This window comes from Akebia trifoliata, chromosome 7, assembly GCF_017979445.1.
Source record: "Akebia trifoliata isolate Shusen 1 chromosome 7, ASM1797944v1, whole genome shotgun sequence".
In the NCBI taxonomy this organism is placed as follows: Eukaryota; Viridiplantae; Streptophyta; class Magnoliopsida; order Ranunculales; family Lardizabalaceae; genus Akebia; species Akebia trifoliata.
Genome location: NC_141381.1, coordinates 24,767,393 through 24,788,628, shown reverse-complemented (window position 1 = coordinate 24,788,628; position 21,236 = coordinate 24,767,393). Strand labels below are relative to the sequence as shown.

The 21,236-nt window shown below is 33.4% G+C and overlaps 1 protein-coding gene across 2 annotated transcripts; it reads right to left on the bottom strand.

Annotated features, from left to right (window-relative positions):
• Positions 1-1,728: 1,728 nt before the first annotated feature.
• Positions 1,729-4,836, bottom strand: LOC147398512 (DCD (Development and Cell Death) domain protein). 2 transcript variants are annotated; one of them, XM_086447744.1, is made up of 6 exons: positions 4,685-4,836; positions 3,388-3,977; positions 3,065-3,165; positions 2,669-2,752; positions 2,448-2,558; positions 1,729-2,281 (listed from the first exon to the last, which is right to left on the bottom strand). In XM_086447744.1, the coding sequence occupies exons 2-6, from the start codon at positions 3,965-3,967 to the stop codon at positions 2,240-2,242; spliced, it is 918 nt and encodes a 305-aa protein (XP_086303870.1). In that variant the 5' UTR covers positions 3,968-3,977; positions 4,685-4,836; the 3' UTR covers positions 1,729-2,239. The 2 variants fall into 2 exon arrangements, with proteins under 2 accessions (XP_086303870.1, XP_086303869.1); XM_086447743.1 differs by having other exon boundaries at positions 4,649-4,832.
• Between the last annotated feature and the right edge of the window lie 16,400 nt (positions 4,837-21,236).

Sequence of the window (21,236 nt, the reverse complement as noted above, 5' to 3'; positions counted from 1 at the left end):
AACTAAGAACATTGACAGGACTTGCAATTTGTTTTAGATCTAGCAAAACCAACAGTTTGACAGTGATTAACTTCCTACTTCAACAAATTCTCTACTAGAATTGGTGGCGTTGATTTTTTATTTATTATTATTTATTTTGTTTTTTTGTTTTGGGGAGAAGGGTGGATTTTAGGTAATACTAGTCAATATTTGGGATAATTGTGTTTTCTAACTGCTAATACACTTGTTTTTTGAACTGGTGACACGCCCTTTGACCTCGGGCTAATATTGGATGAGTAAACATCCTCATCTTCAACATCAGCCACACCTTGGAATATATACTATATTCCAATTCAGCCAAAAAGCTTTGATTTTTCTTTTTACAATGTCATTTTCTAGCTCTTGAATATCTAGGGTAAATTGTTTGAACCTATTCAATTCAACGTCGTTTTCCATGGCATTTTCAACCTCTCTTGTAGAAATCCATACTCCTTTTATACTTACCATGGCATCTTCAACCTCTCTTGTAGAAATCCATGCTCCTTTTATACTTCCCAGATTAATCCTGTTTGAAATTTGGAGAGAGAATCTCTGATGGTAGAAGATGCGAGAAAGAAAATTTATCTGGAAGATTAAAAATGATTGGTTTCTAAATAGAAAAATCAAGGGTTTGGTGAAAGGGTTGAAGACTCGAGTGTTTAGTTCATTTAACATTAGTCTTCCAACCCAGAGTGGTTGGCTCAATGACAATGGCAATTTTGAATCCAATAACACGGTCAGAGTCTGGAGGTTGTGTTCGATACCCAGTATGAGCAACAGCTTCCTTGAGGCCCACTTACCTGGTGCATGTGATGTACCATGCACCTACCATGTAATGTACAGGCGTTGCACGCGCCCTACAGGGAGGGACCTATATGCCTTGGTCCAGGGCCTGGCTCACCCAGTCCCACTAGTTGGAACTCCGACGTAAGTTACGATACCACGTCGTCAAAAGAAAAAAAAAACCATTAGCCTTCCAGTGGAGAAAGACAGTCGAGAGTACCATCAATTGCAGAAATTCCCATAGATCTTTTTCATGTCAGCCACGCACCCAACATCGTTAATTCATCATTATTCTTTATAATTTAGCAAGCAATTAGTCCAAAACCTCTAGTTTATAATATTTTTAAGAGCTTCTATTCAACCAGTAACACAACCTTCAATGAAAGCAGAATTGGACAATGGTTCAATCCCCAAACCATATTTGTTTCGGATCCTGTTTCTTAATCCATGAGAGCAGGGGCTACTTTCTTCAGCTTAAAACTTGGGACCCATAATTTCTCAATTAACTCTTCCATGGAATCGATATCTGCACCTGAATGGTAAGAGAAATCTAGTTGTCTCTGTTGATCCAAGTTCAAATTTGTTGAGTCATGAAAAGCTGGCAATCAGGTAAAACAGTCGGGATTCATTCCACTTTGGATTGGGAATGGTCTGTAAAGTTGTCTCAAGAGGTTAATAAGAAAGTAGATCAATATCCAAAGTGAAACAACACAGGTAAGATAAGAGATACATATAGGCCGAAACACACGAAGTAACAATACTAAGCATTGTAACACAACTGTTAGATTGGCTTGACACAGGCAAGACAATAGATACGTGCAAGGCCAAAACACCCATAGAAGGAATAAAACTACGCATTGTAACACCACTGTTAGGTTGGCTTGACAGTCGCATGGTCTACTCTAGACCACAGTGATGATACCCAGATTGACAATAAAATTGAATCCATACTAGCCTAATTTCTCATATCATTAAACTCTTTCTTTTACTAGTAGGAAGATTACATATGAGAACACTAGAAAGCACCCAACACCCCAACAATAAAAAAAAACATCAAAAGCCTTCCTCTCTTCTTGATAGGCTTTGACATTTACATATGTTGTTTTCTTCAGATTCTGAAGTCTCTTTGAAACTATGACAATATATAATAATAACATATTATGTAGCATTCAAATAAAAGTACTTCTCAAGGACCCCCACTGCACTAAGATTATTCCGCAGGCATACCACACCTCTTCCAATGATTTCAAATCCTGCTAAGTACTTCTTCTACTCTTCTTGAGAAGATCCACCAACCAGACTTACCTTACCAAGCTTGCGCTTTGTGGAAGATCTGAGGAAGACACCGCTGACACTTCTATAGACTTACAGATGTACTATTACTTCTACCATTACCAACACATTTCTTGCTCAAGCACAGACTTCATCAACAACTGGTTCACATGCCTCCTTGTTCACACAGATCCAGTAAGGCCAAGGTCTGTAAAAACCCAACAGATAGAACTCAATACCATCAGTATTTGCTTAAGATTAAAAAGTAAACTTATAATGTGCAATTGGTCAATAAATACACGAATAAAATAACATGGTTGATAATATACATTCATATGTTCCACACATGGAAAAAAAAAATATGAACATCTTACCTCAGGAATAGAAAGCTCGAGACGAAACTTGGGTCCATCATAGTGATGCAAAACTGGCCTGAAAGCATCTTCTTCTAATGCCTTGCAGAGCTTCCTAATGCGAATACGTACCTAAAGATTGTTTTTGCAAAACTAATCAGACAAAAAAAAAAAAAAATCGAACTGGAAATATTACTATAGAGCAAAACTAATACAAATTCTCCAACCAATATTTAGTTTACCTGGGCAGGAAACCTTGACTCTCCTTTGCATTTTTTATCTTCCCAAGCTGTTGGGTCGATGTTTGATCCCCCAAAACTGGCTGCCTGTAGAAAGAAAATGAAAAACTGATTTCAAAGAAAGGCATAAAAATGATAATATCTTGTTATACCCTTTGTATGACAATCTTAAACATATCTTAACCTACATGACAATATGGTTGTTCTATTCTACATTAACTAATAAGAAAGCACCATTTTAACTAATTTTGACGTTGTGGGTAACAGTAGGTTCTCCTCCAAAGGAATGAAATACAAGTACATGAGCTAGGCATCATGGAACGCCAATCAGATTTCAAATACTGCTTCAACAATTAACATTTAAAAAAAAAACAAGGAATAAAAAAGATAGTATCAAACCTCAAATATCCCATGTAGTTGGTGTGTAGTGTAGTTATAGAGAAACAGAGGTAACCCCGGTGTTATTGCCCGAACAGAATCTCTATACCTTGGTGGCAAACCTGTCACAGGAAAATAACAAATAAACAGGTAGACCTACTATAGCAAAAGCAGTGTATAGAGGACAAGAGAATGAAATTGGGTATGTCACAACCCCAAACAATCCGGCTTAAAGGGTTAGGACCTAATCTAGAAACTACCATATCCAAATGCAACGAAGGTATAGATTGATCAATTCTAACCATTGAATCACATCCAATCACAAAGAGAACAGCCAAACTTACCAAATAGCTGACGCTTAAGATCTTCTTGCATTGTGTCGTTGTTACACACGAAAATGTATCCCCCCAGCACCTCATTTCGCGGGAGAGTCTCTGTAGAGGGCAAGGTCTTGAACCTTCTGTCAACAGCACTGTTGTTGCTATTGTTGTTGTCGTTGTTATTGTTGTTGTTATTGCTGTTGTTGAACTCTTTGTTGCTGTGGTTATTATTACTGAACTTGTTTCCAACTGAGAGGTTAATATTTCCTATGTTGTTGCTGGTGCCTTTCTGATAAACTGCATTAAGATTGTAAACACCATTCCCGGGGGACGTCTTGCCAAGGGTTTCCGTCAATTTGGTGTCCAAATTCAACAGGTTGAAATTAAAATTCTCAAATTTGTTAGCTTCCTGAAACCCAATTTTCTCTCTTGGCCTTGTTTCTGGAGAGGCCTTCGAAAGATCAAGGTTGTTCATTCGCTCGCCCTTTGTTCTCGTCTGCTCAGCCAGTTTAGAAGCAACCATGAACCATTGGTGATCTTCCGAGACCTTCGACTGTCCCCGAAGCTCATCCCCAAGTTGCCAAAAGCTTAGTTGCCTGTCCATCTCTCAGATCCTACAGACATATGGATCCTCCTCAGTAAAATCTCGTTAAAATTAGAGAAAGATCAGAAATCAAATATAGGTATCTCACCATTAAAGCAAAACAAAATCTTTAAAAAAAAAAAAAAGCAATTATGAGATACCAAGACGGGCAATTATCAGTCAAAATGGAAAGAAAGCAAGAATAAAGAAAGAAAAATCAAATCTTTCCTGTGAGAAAGTGGCAAACACCTTATACCAAAATTTCATAGCTAAATTTCAGAAAAATCTCATACCCATTTCACCAACGCACTTGAAACCCGTTAACAACAGCAGTTTATCCAACAAAATTTTACGAATCAAACTGCCATTGACAGTAGAGACTAACAAAAAACCCTAATTCTTCGAGTTTAATAGCTTAAGAAATTAAAAATCAGCACTTTAACCAGATTTGCGGAAATTAAAACTACAGATCTAAATCTCCACCACATTTAACTCAAATAACCTAGCAAATTAGTAACTTTTTCTCACAGTCCAGAATCCAGATCTCAGTTCTCACATGGACTCGATAAGTCAAGAAACACAAAAACAACACCATAAAAATCATTTAAAGTAAAATACAGTCCAAAATGAGCATTTGAGGCTGAAACTGTGAGCGAGCAAGTAAGCGAGAGAGAAACTGAAGTATATGGTGAATAAGATGACCTGGACAAAATAAAGCTGAATTAAACAGTAGAAAACCTTCGAGATCTGATTTAATGATGAAAAATCGGCTTGAATCAGTTGGATTTGTGGAGATTTTGGTGAGAGAAGAAACCCTAGATTTGGGGATCCAGAACCAGTCGACCCTCCTGTTTCTCCTCCGCGACAAGGAGCACATGAGCCTAGTAGATTTTTATTTTTATACGGCTAGTTATACATAATCCCCCCTGTCATTTCATTTAATTACAATAGTGTCCCTTCATTTTGAAAATCACCTGAAATGACGAAAATGCCATTGAAAAATAGTCAAATCCTCGAAAATCTCCCTGACTTCACAGTTCACATATGACCCACCTCTCTGAAATGGTCAGAAGTCTGTCTCTCGTGAGCAGTTGAAGTGATGGCTGATTTAAACTACTGATGCATCATCACTATAAGTGAAAAGACCAAAAACTCCCTTACAATTCTGTAAATTAGATGATACCCTTACCCTTGACTTCGGCCACTCGTTTTTTATGAAAATGCTAGTAATCAACTCAACGTCGCTGGACACAGAATTTTCAATCTACGGCTGAGATGAGAAGAGACGTCAACGATTTATATTGCAAAGGAAGAGAGAGGAATCTCTAGGAATTTGTAAAATTGCTGTTCAAGACTTGCTTAAGATCCGAATCGGGTCAAGTGTTGGTTTCAAAGAATTGCTTCATAAGAACCGTTTGATGGAAAGTTTCCATCCTCCGGTGCAACATTTGGTTTGATAGGCTATCTTTATCGTCTACCGGACCAATAGCATGAAATTTAGCCTAGCGCTTACAATGGATCTTTTTAGACCCAATATCCGATCCATTTCAAACCAATAACTCTGGGTCAAGGTCAAATCAAGTATTTGATCTCCCGTAAAGACCCAACTAGGAGTGTTCAACCAGGTAACCTGGAGTGGATCGAAATTGATTTACTAGATTTTGATCCGGTTAAAGACCCAACTAAGGGTGTTCAACTGAGTAACCCAGACCAGAGCAAAATCGATTTATCGGGTTTTGATCCGGTTTGGGGTAAATCAAAATCTGGAACGAGCTAATCGATTTCGGATTCAACTTGGACTGATAGCCAGAAGGTGAATCTGAAACTAGTGAAACCAGGTTTAAACCGACCTGATTTCCATCCAGATTTTGATTCGTACTCCATAAAAGTAATGTTTGAAAAAGTATTTGAGTATCACAACCCCTAAGTCCCAACAACACCTGTGTTTTATTTTCAAGCTGATTTCAAGCACCTAATCCAATATTGAACTTATACTCATCAGGTTGGTCACGGTCCGGGTAAGAAATCAATTCTGATCCAATTTTCGTTAAAAATTTAAGTTTGGATTATCGATTATAGATTTTTTGAACACCCTTAAACTCAACCAATAAATTCAATTCGATAAATAATTAAATTTTGATCAACCATATTCCAATCATATGAGAAAATGTTTTTGTAGGGAAAAAGTTTGTATAGATCAGGTGACCACGTAGAGCTTGGACAACTTGGGCCATGTGGCCCGGCACATAGGTCCAAATGACACCTCAACCCCACATATTTTGTGTTCTTAATTGGATGTACAATAAAAATGCAAAAAAAAAAATGATAGATATTGATTTTGAAAATGACGGTTACTAGACTCCCAATTTTAAAAATTAAATCCACCGTGAGAAAATATCTTCTTCTTTTTTTCAAAAAATTATAAATAAAATTGAAGATTCATAAAATTTTATGTTGTACATCTAATGGCACCCGATCATGCGTTTGGGTGCCACACCGACATAAAGTCCATATATTGAAAAAAAAAAAAAAACATATAGAACCTAAACTAAGGTTCTCATTTGAGTCTCATGGACTCTCACACTGGCCTAAATGATATCTTAACCCTTTAGGGTACATGGTTTGAAATAAGTTTTAAAAAAAAATCCTAATCAAAAGCTTTGACAATGAGTGATCATTGAACTCTGTTAAAATATTTTGATCCATGGTGAAAAAAAATGTCTCTACTTATAAATCTTTTAAAATTATTAGAATTTTGTGTCTACTTCTCCTGGCACCACATATATATTGGGTCAGCTTCAAAACTTAAAATGATAGATCTAATTGAGTCTAGATTTAATGACATTTCCCCGAATAGATGCTAGTAGCATCAATTCGATTTGACTAATCCATTGATATCAAAAATTTAAAATGATAGACTTGATCGAGTCTAGATTTAATAATATTTGTTTTAGATAGATGTTAATTTAGCAACTATCCGATCCATTGACAAACATATTATTTAGATTATAATTTTTGTAATAAATATAAGGGTGTCAATGGGTCGGTTTATAAGAAAATTAGATCCATAACTACTATATGTTTCTGGTTCCGATTCTAAAATAAGTGAAATCGGAACTAAACCCAACAAGAATTGTGGGTACCCGTTGATTCCAATTCTCAAAAATCGAATGCAAAAAAACATTTCAAAATCATTCTAAAAATAACATATTATCTACACAGTACCAACTTAATTATAAATTGTTCCACTAAAAATAAAATATGATTTAATGACCTTTTTTTGTCAAAAATTAAAATTCATCTTCTTAATAAGTAATAAACTTTAAGAAGAGAAGACTTATTTAAAACCAATATTTAGTTTATAAGAAAAAATGACGAACTTTATATAATTTAAGTTAATTTTAAAATATAGTAAAACCTTAAATCATGTCTAAATTAAAAATAATAGACAAAAATAAATCGATTCCGGATACTCATGACTATCCATTGGAAATAATCTAATGATTCCAAATCTTATCGTTTTGATTAGACTGGCTCTAATCAGTTTTAATAAAAAGGGAATCAGAATCAGGATTTTCGATTTCAATTTCAATTTAGTGCCCATAAATGGATACCCATTGACACCCCTAATTAAATATATAACTTTTTATATAAAATTTAATAAAAATATATTTCATCACGGAAGAATAGTACGATTCGAACGTATCATCACACCCTCTTTTGTGGTCTGGACCATGTGAAAGCTTGTCACGGGGTATTAATTTAATTTATTCATAACTTTGGTTCATTATTTTATGGGTACAATTCTTCACATAAATAAACAATACAGGTAAGAAAGCAGCTTGTATGCATGAACGAGTCAAAAAGTAGTTCATATCACATGGTAGCTTAGGTTTAAAATTTTAAAATATTTAAATAAAAATAAATAATTATTATATTACTTAAATATGTGGGACAATCTAGAAAAAATATCCATTTGATCACAAGTTGGTACTTGGTACCCTTCTTAGCAATCTCCCGTTTAATTCTTGAAAAATTCATAATTTTTTAATTTTTTTCAACGAAAATATTATTCTCTAACTATTCTAAATAATTTAAGATTTTTTAGTTCAAAAAGAATAAAAACACATTTTTTGTAAAACTCGTTCGAGAAAAATGCTATTGTAACTTATAGTATGTTGCAAAGTGTAAACTTGTAAATAGTGTTGTGCAACATAAGTCGACTATGAAGTGGTCATGCTTCAAAATTTTGGAGGAATCCATATTTTTAGGGTGTGTAGTACAATTTTTTTTATTTTGATCAAAATAATTTTAATTGTATTAAATTTAAAAATAAGGATGAGAGCATTTATGACTATTCAAATATTGGTGTCGAACCACTTTTTCCATTCCTTCTCTCGTTATAATAGTAAAGATAAATTTATAAGAAAGAATAACTTTTTAAATTAAAATACATAATTATATGAAACACATGAAAAAAATTATGTAATATCTATTAATTTTAAAAGGTACAAAAAATTCATAATATGAAAAAAGGTAAAACAAATCGAATCTGACGGGTACAAAAAATTCATAATATGAAAAAAGGTAAAACAAATCGAATCTGACGGGTGTCCACCAGATAGAATTTATCGGTTTCGATTTTTATTCGGCTCGTTTGCTTTGAAACTTACTTCTAATCGAATATTAAAAATAAAAGTCTGAATTTTCAAATTCGATTCTAAATGGGTACCCATTGACACCTCATAAGACTAAGGGGGATTATTAATAAGAAAGATTTCACTAATTAATTCGTCATATTACTATACCAAAGGTTAGGGTGCATTACTGCATTTAGAAAGAAGTCCTGCTAGAGGGTCTATTAAGTAATTTTATATGACTTTCTACCATGGTTTTAAAACTCATCCGATACTGAGACATATCTCTCGAGTCGTTTCGATATCAGGCATGGACGAGACAAACGGACACGTTCAAACGTATTGAAAAATTCATCTGAGAAGACTCGGTATATGATATGGACGAGACGAGAAGCGAAATCGAGTTTTAAAATCATGCTTCCTACTGCACTGAGTTCAATGATGGGATGATGCCGAAAATAATTTTCATTTGTATCTCGAGGAAAATATGTATGGTTGTATGCATAAATCCACGCCAGCTCACTATCGAAAGCAGTATCATGGGAAGCCATTTTAGAATTTTCCTTCGTTTAAACGTACTAAGATCCCGCCGGTACAGTGATTAGTGAGCTGCTAAAGTACTTGGTTGAGTTGGGCCAATTGCACGTGCCAACTATCGCGGAGTCATTTAAGGTCACTGAGCCCACACGTTTTAACTTTTCTTTTTCCTACCGTTACGCTTGCTTTCAAACGGACTAATAGATTTGTCTTATTAAATTGTGTTCTTTAGAACTAGGGAGTTGTTCTTTGGCATCTCAACTTTTACTTATTACGATCCAATTGAAAATAAAGGAAATAAGTGAACGGTCGAGAATAGCTAAATTGAGGTGTCAATAGAATTTCTATTTTTTTGGGCTTAGGTTTTTATATGAGATTAATCATAAGAGTCGTGCTAAAGTGACATCAATGGGAGACACCTTGACATGGTGACGTGCGCATGTTCGTAAATACGTTTTATTCATATTTCGAAGAAAATGCATTTATAGATATATGCGTGCCATCACATCAAGATGTCTCTCGTGTGTCCCCCACTGAGGTCAATCCAACATTAATCTAATCATAATTATAAACATCTATTGAAATTATTTGAACATAATGTCATTATATTTGTAATGTTGAAACTTAAGATTGTAATTTGAGCTAAACCTTTTGAAGTGTTTGAAGAGTGTGTTTTAATCCTTAATTAGGGTGATAAATAATTTAAGAAATTTGGGTGTAGTAAGTAAATGTTGGGGTGTCAATAGCAATTATCTATAATTAATATATTTTCTTTATTTTTAAATTAATTAGTCATTTGTAAAATATTGAATACCAAACCAATATATATAGTTAAAATCAGTGTTTTAAAAATCAAACCAAAACATTATAAGTCGAACAGATGAGCAAGACATGTTAGTTTTCATGGAATGGACCACTATAAAAATAAGTTTTTGAGAAAATCAGATGACCTATCCAATTGAACTAATTAGATTAACAATTAACTCATTCCGATAAGTGAAGTGGTTGGCCTGAATCGAATATAATAAACCCCACCATATTCAAGGCATTTCTATCTTTTGAAATCGATGATATGTTCCATTGGGCCAAAGTTTTCTCTTATCTCTCATAGAATAATGATAAATTAAACGAGTTATTATTGTTTCACCAACTTTTACTAACACTACACCAACTATGTGCAACTCTTTTGGTGATTTACATAGGATTTGGTGTGGCATTAGTAGTTGGTGTGGCAATAACAACTCTCTAAATTTAACTACTTAAAATCAATCATTTCAAGTTCTTTAATCTCTATGATAAATTACTTTTGATCTATTGAATCTCATCTTTTAATATCACTTTAATCTCTTGTATAAGACCCTCGATGTTCAGAAGAAAATTGTACTCAATATTTCACATTTAGGTTGGATTGATTTGAAACCAATCAACATAGGTAAATGATTGGCTCGGATTTCAAAAGATTGGTTCAAATGAATTAATTTTATTTTTTTTCGATCGATAAAGGTGCAAAACAACAAAATTCGTTTTCACGTGGAAAAATATATGTTCAATTTAGTTTGAGAAGTTAATTTTTAATCCAAGTTTACCTTGAGAATTTGGACCGACCAGAAATATATGATTTATGTGCCATTATTTGATTGGTGATTCACATTCCCCTCCATATTTTAGTTTATATCCAAGATGTCCTTATATTTTTCAAACTGATGACACATGCCCCCCTTCACCTCAAGACTTACCTACAATGACCTAAATCCCTTTTTGTCCATCCTCTAGCCCAAAACTCTTGATGATCTCGTCCATCTTCAAGATATTTAATCTTTAGGTTAAATTATTTTAAGGGTAAATTACACTTTGACCCCTTGTAATTTGGTATAATTCCATTTTAATTCTTTAATGTTATGATAATTGTACTTACCTCTCTTATAATTATTTAAAGGATTCACTCCCCCCCCCCCCCCGTCAAATTGCAGTCAACTTAACCGTTAAATTCCTTTTATAAAGACAATTTGACCTTTTTTTAATGTGTTCTTTTTTATAAATAAAAATATGCCCATGAAAAAAATGAGTTCAATGAATGCGTAGGTTGGAGAATTTTAATTATTGTATTAAAATTTATTTTTTCTAATAAAAATAACATAAAATAAGAGTAAAAAAATAGAAATATAGCATCTAAATTTTAACCACATGAGTAAAAGGGAAGGTAAGTGCAATCTTCAAAATATTAGAGGGGCAAAATATAATTATCCCAAAAAATAGGTGGTCAAAGTGTAAGTTACCCTTATTTTAACCTATCAATCATTATTTCCAATCCATCATCTCCAAACTGTGTCTTCACCTCCTTTACTTATTGATTTTCTACCTATTAAAGAGAGATTCTATTGCCATATCAACTTTTGCTAAGAGAACCCCAATTCATATGTAACTCACTAAAGAACTAGCACACAGCTTGGGGCACCATTAGTAAAAGTTTGTGTGGCAATAGAAGCTCCCCTAAAAATTTGTGACAGAATTTATAAGGTTAAAATCTAGGGTAAAAAACTGTACCTAAAAATTGTATCTTAAGAGAAAAATAAATGTAAAAATACACCACCTTTTACTTTTTGAAAAAATCCTTATCTTGCTTTTGAGGGTTAATGGTTGACGGAAATAAAATCTTTAAAATTGAAAATCAATGTAAAAAATTTGTATCCTAGATGATGGGTTCAGAGGAGAAAAATCTAGGGGTTTTGATTAGAGTTGCATACGAGAATATTTAGGTCACTTTTTTTTATGTATTCCAGAAGAATAATGCTGAAGTGACCTTAATATTGTACCTCATATGGCACATCCTAACCTCTCAATGAAAAGCATTTGTGGTTCCTACACACTTTCACACTAGGATGTGTGATATGAGGTCACTCCATCATGACTCATTCCAGAATAAACATAAATAAGGGAAGGGAGGCATGGCATCAGTTTGAAAACATAGGTGGATATCTTAAATTTTGGCCTATGTCATTCTTATTTACATATGGGTGGCGTTCTGAAGCCCTAAGGAGAGCCAAACATTTTTTTTATATATGGGTCAAAAGTTTCATAATGAGCTGATTTTTTATGAGGATGATATATATGATGAGGAGATCATCATCATCAAAAATCAATCCGTTCTGAAGTTTCTAATCCCATCAAAAGTGATTTACAAAAATTGAACGATCCACGATTCTTTAACTTGTAAACGAGGGTTAGAAGTTTCGAAATGAGCTGATTTTTTAAAAGATCATCCTCACAAAAAAAAAAAAAAAAAAAAAACAATTCATTCCAAAACTTCTAACCCATGTTTTGAAAAATGAAGATTATCCTCATAAAAAATCAGCTAATTCCGAAACTTCTAACCCATGTTTTGAAAAATGTTTGGCACAATTTTTGGCTCTCTTTAAGGCCTCTGAATGCTCTCCTTTACATATAACAATATTTATTCTAACATATATATAAATAGATTAATGCTGGAGTGACCTTAGTGGGGGACATGCGACGGACATCTTGGCGGGCGCGTACATGTCCCTAGATGTGTTTTTTTCAAGATACAAGTAAAACACATCTACGGACATACGTGTGCCACAGCACGTCAAGACATCCCCCACATGTCCCCAGCCAAGGTCATTCTAGGATGACTCATATAAATAAACTCAAGATGAGAAAAGTTAAAGAATCAGAGAAGATGAAATAATTGACACATGGTATCCGAAGAAAGATTGCAAGATATAACCTAAAAATAGTGGAAACAAACACATAAGATAATTAATTGGTTGTTGGATTTTTTTATTTTATTATAGACTCAATCAATCTCAATACAAAAATAGTTAAACTAGAGTTTCAAGAATCATTGAGACATATGTGATTGAATGTGATCAAATAATCACACATAAAAAAATGGAAAATGTTGAAGTAACATTGAAATTGACATTGTTTAGGACATTGTTGACGTGGATGTGTTTATAGAAGCATCTATGGTTCTGTGCGCACCAATATCCTAAATGATGTCAATTTCAATGTTACTTTAGTACGACTCAAAAAAATTATCATGGGATATTTATCGAAAATGGCATACATCTATTTTGACATTTATTTTCATTAAAAATTAAAATGGATATTTTTGTACCTACATTATACCGAATTTACCTTATATATATTTTAATTTTGTACAAATGATTTTTATTTGAGATATAATAGAAGGTGGGATGTGCAAACCCACATGTGTTGAAAGGGCTTATTTGTAATTTAAATTATTAATTAAAGGATAGTTTAAAGATTACAAAGTAAAAAAAAGAATATTTTTGTGATTTTGAAAATCAATGAATCTGATTTTAGGGACTTGCAAATGTGGGATTAATTTTTTTTTAGATTTTGACCAAAATGACCTTAATTATATAAAGTTTAAGACATTTTTGAAATCCAAATTTTGGTGTTGACCACTTGGCCTTCTCTCATTATAATAGTAAAAGATGAGATTAGAAAATGGTATAAAAATAAACTCATGAAAGTAGCAAGCACATTATATATATATATAGGGTCCCGTTCAGCACCCTAAGCTTTACCACACACTTTAACAAACTTGTTTTGTCTTACATGGGTTAGAAGTTTTGGAATGGGCTGATTTTTGGTGAGGATGATCTCTATGGTGAGGAGATCATCCTCACCAAAAATCAGCTCATTCCAAAACTTCCAACCCCATCAAAAATGGTTTACAAAAAATGGACGGTCCACAATTTTTCAACGTGTAAACATGGGGCTAAACATTTCAAAATGGGTTGATTTTTGGAGAGGATGATCTTCTAATCATAGAGATCATCCTCACTAAAAATCAGCCCATTCCAAAACTTCTAACCTATGTAAGACAAAAAACGTTTGTTAAAGTGTGTGGTAAAACTTAGGGTGTTGAACATTTCCCATATATATATATATAGGGTGGCGTTCAAGGGCCAACTTTTTGGCAAACTTTTTGGCAAAATTTTTTCAAAACATGAGTTAGAAGTTTTGGAACGGGCTGATTTTTGGTGAGGATGATCTCTGCAGTGAGGAGATCATCCTCACCAAAAATCAGCCCATTCCAAAACTTCTAACCCCATCAAAAATAGTTTACAAAAAATGGACGGTCCACGATTTTTCAACTTGTAAACATGGGTTAGAAGTTTTGGATTGGGCTGATTTTTGGTGAGGATGATCTCCTCACTGTAGAGATCATCCTCACCAAAAATCAGCCCATTCCAAAACCGCTAACCCATGTTTTGAAAAATGTTTTGCCAAAAGTTTGCCAAACAGTTGGCCCTTGAACGTGACCCATATATACATATATATATATATAGGGGGCGGTTCAAGGGACATATGTAAAAACAATGGTTTTTCAAAATGTGGGTTAGAGGTTTTGGATTGAGCTGATTTTTTGCGAAGATGGTCACTATGATGAGAAGATCATTCTCACAAAAAATCAGCTCAATCTGAAACTTCTAAATCTATCAAAAGTGATTTACAAATTATTGGCAAAAATTGACAAAAAATCGACGGTCCACATTCTAAATCACTTTTAATGGGGTTAGAAATTTTAAATTGGACTGATTTTTTTTTAGATGATCTTCCCATCATAGAGATCATCCTCACAAAAAATCAGTTCAATCAGAAATTTCTAATTCATATTTTGAAAATTTATTAATGTTACATTGTGTTTACATATGTTTTTTCATATGGCCCTTGATCTTGACCCACATATATATATATATATATATACAATTGGGTATCCCGATAGAGAGTGGATGGAGCCCATATTTGAGTTTTACCCAGGTCATTTGAGTTTTACCCAGGTCATAGATCATGGTCTTGTCCAAGGACTAGTTCGGAAGCAAGTGCAATGCTTCCACATCACACTCACCAGGTAAGTGAGGGTGCGCCCTCATGGGTGGTCCTAGGAATTAAGGCTTATATTGAGCATTGAATTCATGACCTACGGGCATTAATCACTTATCGGTCCAAAATAGCCATTGAGCCAACCCCTCAAGGTTTAATAAACACATTTTTGTTAAAATTAAATAAATATCAAAATCCTGGATGACTTGGTCAAGATTTTCGAAATATTGTTCGACTCATCTTGTTTATCTTGTGAGATGGTGTGAAAGTTGAGACAGAGTGCATATCTAACTTGTTGCTTAACGATGCCAAGATGACTCGGGCAGTCATCTCAGTCTCAGACAATATTTAAGACCAAGATAGAAAAAACAAGTAAATAACTTTTTACCCTTTTTTATCAATATTTAAAAAATATATCGGGCCAGTAATTGGGTAAAACACATTGTTCTGGTCAAAACAACCTATGGTAAATGAATCAAAGAAAAACTGTATAAGGAATCAAATATTCTGCCCAGAACATCGAGGTAGTGGACTTCCATCAAGGAGACAAATTTTGACACAAGACCAATGAATGTTTGGACTACCCTTAGGTGGACCCACACACCAGCTATCAACATGATTGATAATTTATGACCCTAGATTTAATCTCTCTTAATTGGAATTTATGCCCATCATGAAAAAAGCTTAAATCCAATGGCCATAAACATCGATCAGGTTGATTTCAATGGGTAAAATGACATTTGTCTCAATTTTGGGTTCACCGACACCATTAAATTTTTGATTCACCTCTTTGTAAGTTAATTCTCGAATTAAGATATCAAAATCTCTCAGAGCACTAAATTAATCTTGGGATGCGTGCATCCTTTGAATTTAAGAGTGTCAATAGGGCGATTTTGATTCGATTCATATAGCAACCAGAACCAGAACCAGGACAAGGACCATTAATTTTTCTCAACTTTAATTCATATAGATCTTGAGTCCGGTGCTCAAATCAATGGAATCATAATAGGAACTATCAAAATATTTCTCTTTAAACGATTCGATTCTTGGGTTTTTTGTTTCGTTCTTTTCGGATTTGATTCTCAATTGGTTTGATTCCAAGAGACCTGACTCTGACTAATTCCAATAAAAAGGGACTTAAAACTATTTAATTAATTTTGATATCAATTCAATTCCGATTAAATGGATACCATTGATATTCCTTTTCGAACTTAAGACTTCACTTCTCCCGAGACATGATCTTGGCCATCTCACCAACCCTTGGTCTTGGTCACCTATTTGCAACCTTACACACCAATCTAAACAGCTGGATCGGTGATTATAAAGATCTCTAAATTACCCAAATCCAATCACTCCGAAAAATGCTCAGAGTAATGGTCACAACTCACCAATCACGCTGATTAAAGTTGTGCAAGTCAACAAGTCCGTTAGCCAAAAGTTTTGTACACGTGGCATTATAGGGTGATACAAAGGTAATTATGGCCGTGGTCCATGAAATTAGACTCTCAAAAGTCACGATTCACTTTATAATTTTGCTTTTATTAAGCACGAAATGAATAAAATATTTATTAGAAAGGTTGTCTCCTTTATTTCTTAAATATTAAATAATAATAATGGTTAGTTTAATAATTAAATCATATATTCTCTCATTCCTCTATATGATCACATGTTAGCAAATAAGAACTAAATCAAATAAAGTAGTGTGAGATACCATCTTTGGTGGACCCTACCTCCATACTTCCCACCTTATCATCATCATCTTGTCAAAACTAACCTTATCAGTTAGTGGGTGTTACCAACCAATGTAGCATATATGACTCTAATAAAATAGAAACAATTGCATTATTTTTCAATTTTCTATTTGTCAATAATTTTTCCCACTTGAGGGAGAAAAGTTAGGTGCTTTTTTTTTTTTTTTTTTAAGAGTAATTTAAACATAACCATGCTTGTTTTGGTGAATATTTGAGATGATACTAGGTTTTCAAAATGATGACATACGTTCCGTTGAACTCAGTATTCTATCTTCGACTAATAGAAAGTGACTTGAATTCGTTTTTCTTTAACCTTAAGTAAAAAAAAAATATATATATATATATTTTTCTTCTTAAAAGTTAAAACTAATCATCTTTAACCTCCTTGAGTAGAATTTGTTACTATCAATTTCAACCTTAGGATTCTATCTAATAAAAATCTCCGGGCAAGGTAGGATTTTGGGAAAGTAAAAAGGACGAAAAAGTGGGTAGAAAAATAAAGGTTTTTCTACCAAGGTAGAGGTAGGGTTGAAAATAATGGATTTAAAACAAGGTTGAACAGATTGCAAGAAATTTACTATAGTTATTGAAGAGCTTGAAAATGGAGGATTTTTGGGAGAAAAATCCAATTTTTTTATATTAAAAGTTGAAGATGAAGATATTTAAGTTATTTTGTATTAAACTATAAGAAAAGTCCCATGTTAAGGGAGCATTTTATTAGCCTGAAAACACAAGGTGTATCTCAAATATTCACGATTATGTGGAGATTGATATCTAAATCATCCTTTTATTTATCATAACAAATAGTTGAAGCAACTAATTTGTATCATAAAATTTTTTAAGAGGATACCTCTTTAAAGAAATTAACTTGAAACTAGAAAATGTGGGTAAAAATATCAAAGATTTTCTACAAAAGTTGAAAATGATGTATTTAAGACAAGATTCCATAGAAATATACCATAAAGATTGAAGAGCTTGAAGGAGAAAGGATTTGGGGTGGGGGGATATCAAGCGTTCTTTTGGCTTGACATTGAAGATGAGAATATTTAAGTCATTTTAAATTAATCAATAAGAAAAGACCAAGGTCAATTGAACATGTTATCAACTTATTGACAAACATGAGGGGGGGAGGGGGGGAGTGCTCACAAGATGTAGGATAGACCAATCACATGAGCTCGCGTGTATTGAATGGCATCTCAATTTACAAAATTACCATGGTTAGGCTTGACGTATCACGCAATGGAGAGCTTGTGAAATCTGTGACAAAAACCTTTGTGAACAAAAAATCTATCAACATGTGGAGATATCTAAATCACCCATTTTTTCATCATGATAAATAGAAGTAGTTTGTTGTCGAAGCAACTAGTTTGTATCATAAAATTGTTGGAGAGGATCTCTCTCCGTATAAATTAGCTTTGATTGTATAATCCCCAACTATAACCATAAAAAAAAATGTCGTTTAGTTTGAATATAATAAGTTAGGATTGTTCGTGTTGCAATCCCAAAATTAGATACCTAAGATTGGTATGATTCACGAGAACGTGCTACTCCCTAGATAGTCCCAATTGAACTTGAAATGAATAGATTCTCATTTTCTTCGTAGGCAAACAAAGGTGGTTAGTGGTTGGCATGAAAAGGGACAGGTTAGGATTTTCTCATAATGGGGACAAACTATAATCAATGATAAGGTTGAAGAGCTTGAAGTGGAATGGTTTTGAGGAGAAAATTCAAAGATTTTTGGTTAGAGGATGAAGAAAAAGGTATCTAGATCATTTCCAATTAGTTTACGAGGGAAGGCCCAAGTCAAAGGGCAATGTCATCTTCAAAAAATTATATCGTTCGGTAATATATGTATATCCATAGGACCATACCTAGTGTCACCACCTTAAGCCACATTTTGAATCTTTATTTATTCTCTTAGAAAATTTAACTTGCACAGTCCTTCAAATATAATTATAATCAAACTTCATTGCAAATGATCAAATCATCTCAATCGACTTTTGCTTAGTTTATACCTATTTGGATTATTCCTACATCAATTTTAGGACTTCTCTACTCTCAAATGAGACTTGAGCTTCTCCAATAAACATAGATTGAGAAGAGAAAAGATGGTGCCAACTTAGTTAAGTTGGTAAAGGTGTGTGAAGTGTTGATCCCAGGACCTAGGTTCAAATCTCGTCGAGCCTGTAAAGTGATAAGTATGAGTCATGCCTTATCATATCTGTAAAGATATAAGCATGAGTCATACCGTATCGAAACCATATTCTTTTGGTTTCCAATTGTATTGGATCAATACTTTCATCCGCTTTTAATATTTGCTTTTAAAAACGCAAATTTGTGACATATTTTTTGTTATCAAACGACAATCACCAATAAAAAAATCATTTTAAAGACGCAAAAGCTAAAAAAAGTGCTTTTACAACCGGTATCAAACACCACCTAACCTTCTTGCTTGCGTAGAAAGTTAAAAAAAAAAAAAAAAAAAATTAGAGATTTTTTAAAGATCACTACTTAGTTTTTTTAGGAATCAATATAAATTAGTAGGGATACATTTTTTCCAGAGAATGCCTGAGAATGTTCTTCCATCTCAGCCATTTGTTCGATGGAGAGTCTCAAACATTACTTGATGCCCGTGTTTTTGCTTAATTTTATCTCCAAAACTTTTATCTTGTCATCTTCATCTCTGTTATACCCCAATAATTTTACTTATTGATTCATGATCATCTAACATATAAATCAGCAGTCTTATAAAAAAAAATTTAATTAGTTTTATTGTGATGTGTTGATTACAAACTAATTCACAAGTATCTTTCGAACTTTATAGTTCCATATGATGTCATTACGTATGATGGAGTTGATTTTACAGTTTATCTCCCGAAAGTTCATTTAAGATCGCAATTCTTTCTATCCAAAATCACTAAAAGAAATAAAACAAATCATGATCTAGACTTGGATCCTAACAAAATTGCTCTAATTAATGAATGGAAATTAGAAATTGTGGTAATCCTATTGATGTCGACACTGTACCATAATATATGTTTACGTTGTAACCACTCTCATCTACCAAAAAAGAATTAAGAAACAAAAAACAATGAAGGATTGTAATTAAGTTGATGATGTTTCTACATGCATTTGGAATCCACGTCATGAAACAACATAGTTTTGATTATTGAAGTACTTCTATCTACATCAAAGATATTTTTTAAGTAGACAATTTGTTACCATCTAATTATTTTACTTTATTCGATTAAATAGAGAGGAGAGGATATACTTTTAAATTATTATCGCTCAACTACACCGACAACAACCTTTTTAGATCGATTGAATAAAGTATTGGGTTGGTAGGTATCATGGATTTAAAACTCGTCCGAGACTAGACGCTATCAACCAAGAAAGTGAATGTAAATCACCCCTCACATTGACTTGTGCGATACTTTGAAAATCTTGATCACATTTATATAGGTTGATGATTTTTTTAAGAGTCGTGATTTTCTGACGCCCCCTGACGTGGCATGGGTTAGAACCATGCTCATAAAATTGTGCAGTTGTGTATCCCAAGAAAGAGAATGTATGGTTTCTAGCACATGCCACGTCACGGGGCGTTTGTCAGATGGGGTGTCAGAAAATCATTATTCTTTTTTTAATAATATATATTTATGTTTTATATAAAACAATATTATATGATTGATCATCTTTTGATTAAATTCTTAGTAGAGAAATAATTATTATATCAAACCAATTTAAATGAGATGATTCGAACAAGCCAAGATGACTCACACAAATCGACTTAATCTTGGTGGGTACCATGGTAGGTAGAACAAGCCAAAACTTGATGAGACCAAATCTCTTAACCAAGATTCAGATGAGAGTCAGCTTGAAAATGCACTGAATCAGGATGAGAACTCCATTGAATTTTATGGTCATATTTAATATTTTGTAGAGAATAAAATATATTTATTAAATATTTATATGAACAAAATAAATTAATATTTTGCATTAAAAAACTCCCTTGTATGAATCCCTATGGAAACTTTCACCAATCGCCTGGAAATTTATGTTTCCTCCCATCAATAAATTCCCTTGAGGTTAGAAAAGTTCGTGAAGCCTGATAGTACTGGTCAATAAGGACGTACTGTTAATCAAGCCACACGTTCTCGTTGGTCGAGCTAATATTATGTATAATCCTAGTTAAGTTTCCTGAGGTATATATATATATTTCTCATTTTTGGGTGAAAGGATATTATCTGTAATGTGAATGTTCTCTTCATAGTAGAATCGGTGTGATATGTGGACGAACCTCAATCTTAAGGGAATCACGAAAATATCTGTGTGATTTGTGTTTTATTTCAATTAGTTTCTTGGTTCGATTGCCCCCATTTTCTCAACAAAGTCCATTCTTAAAATATCCACATAGATAGAAATTCCTTGCAAACTTGGTTACAATCTTGAAAGATTGAACCAGAATTCTTTAAGATGAGATAATTGTTT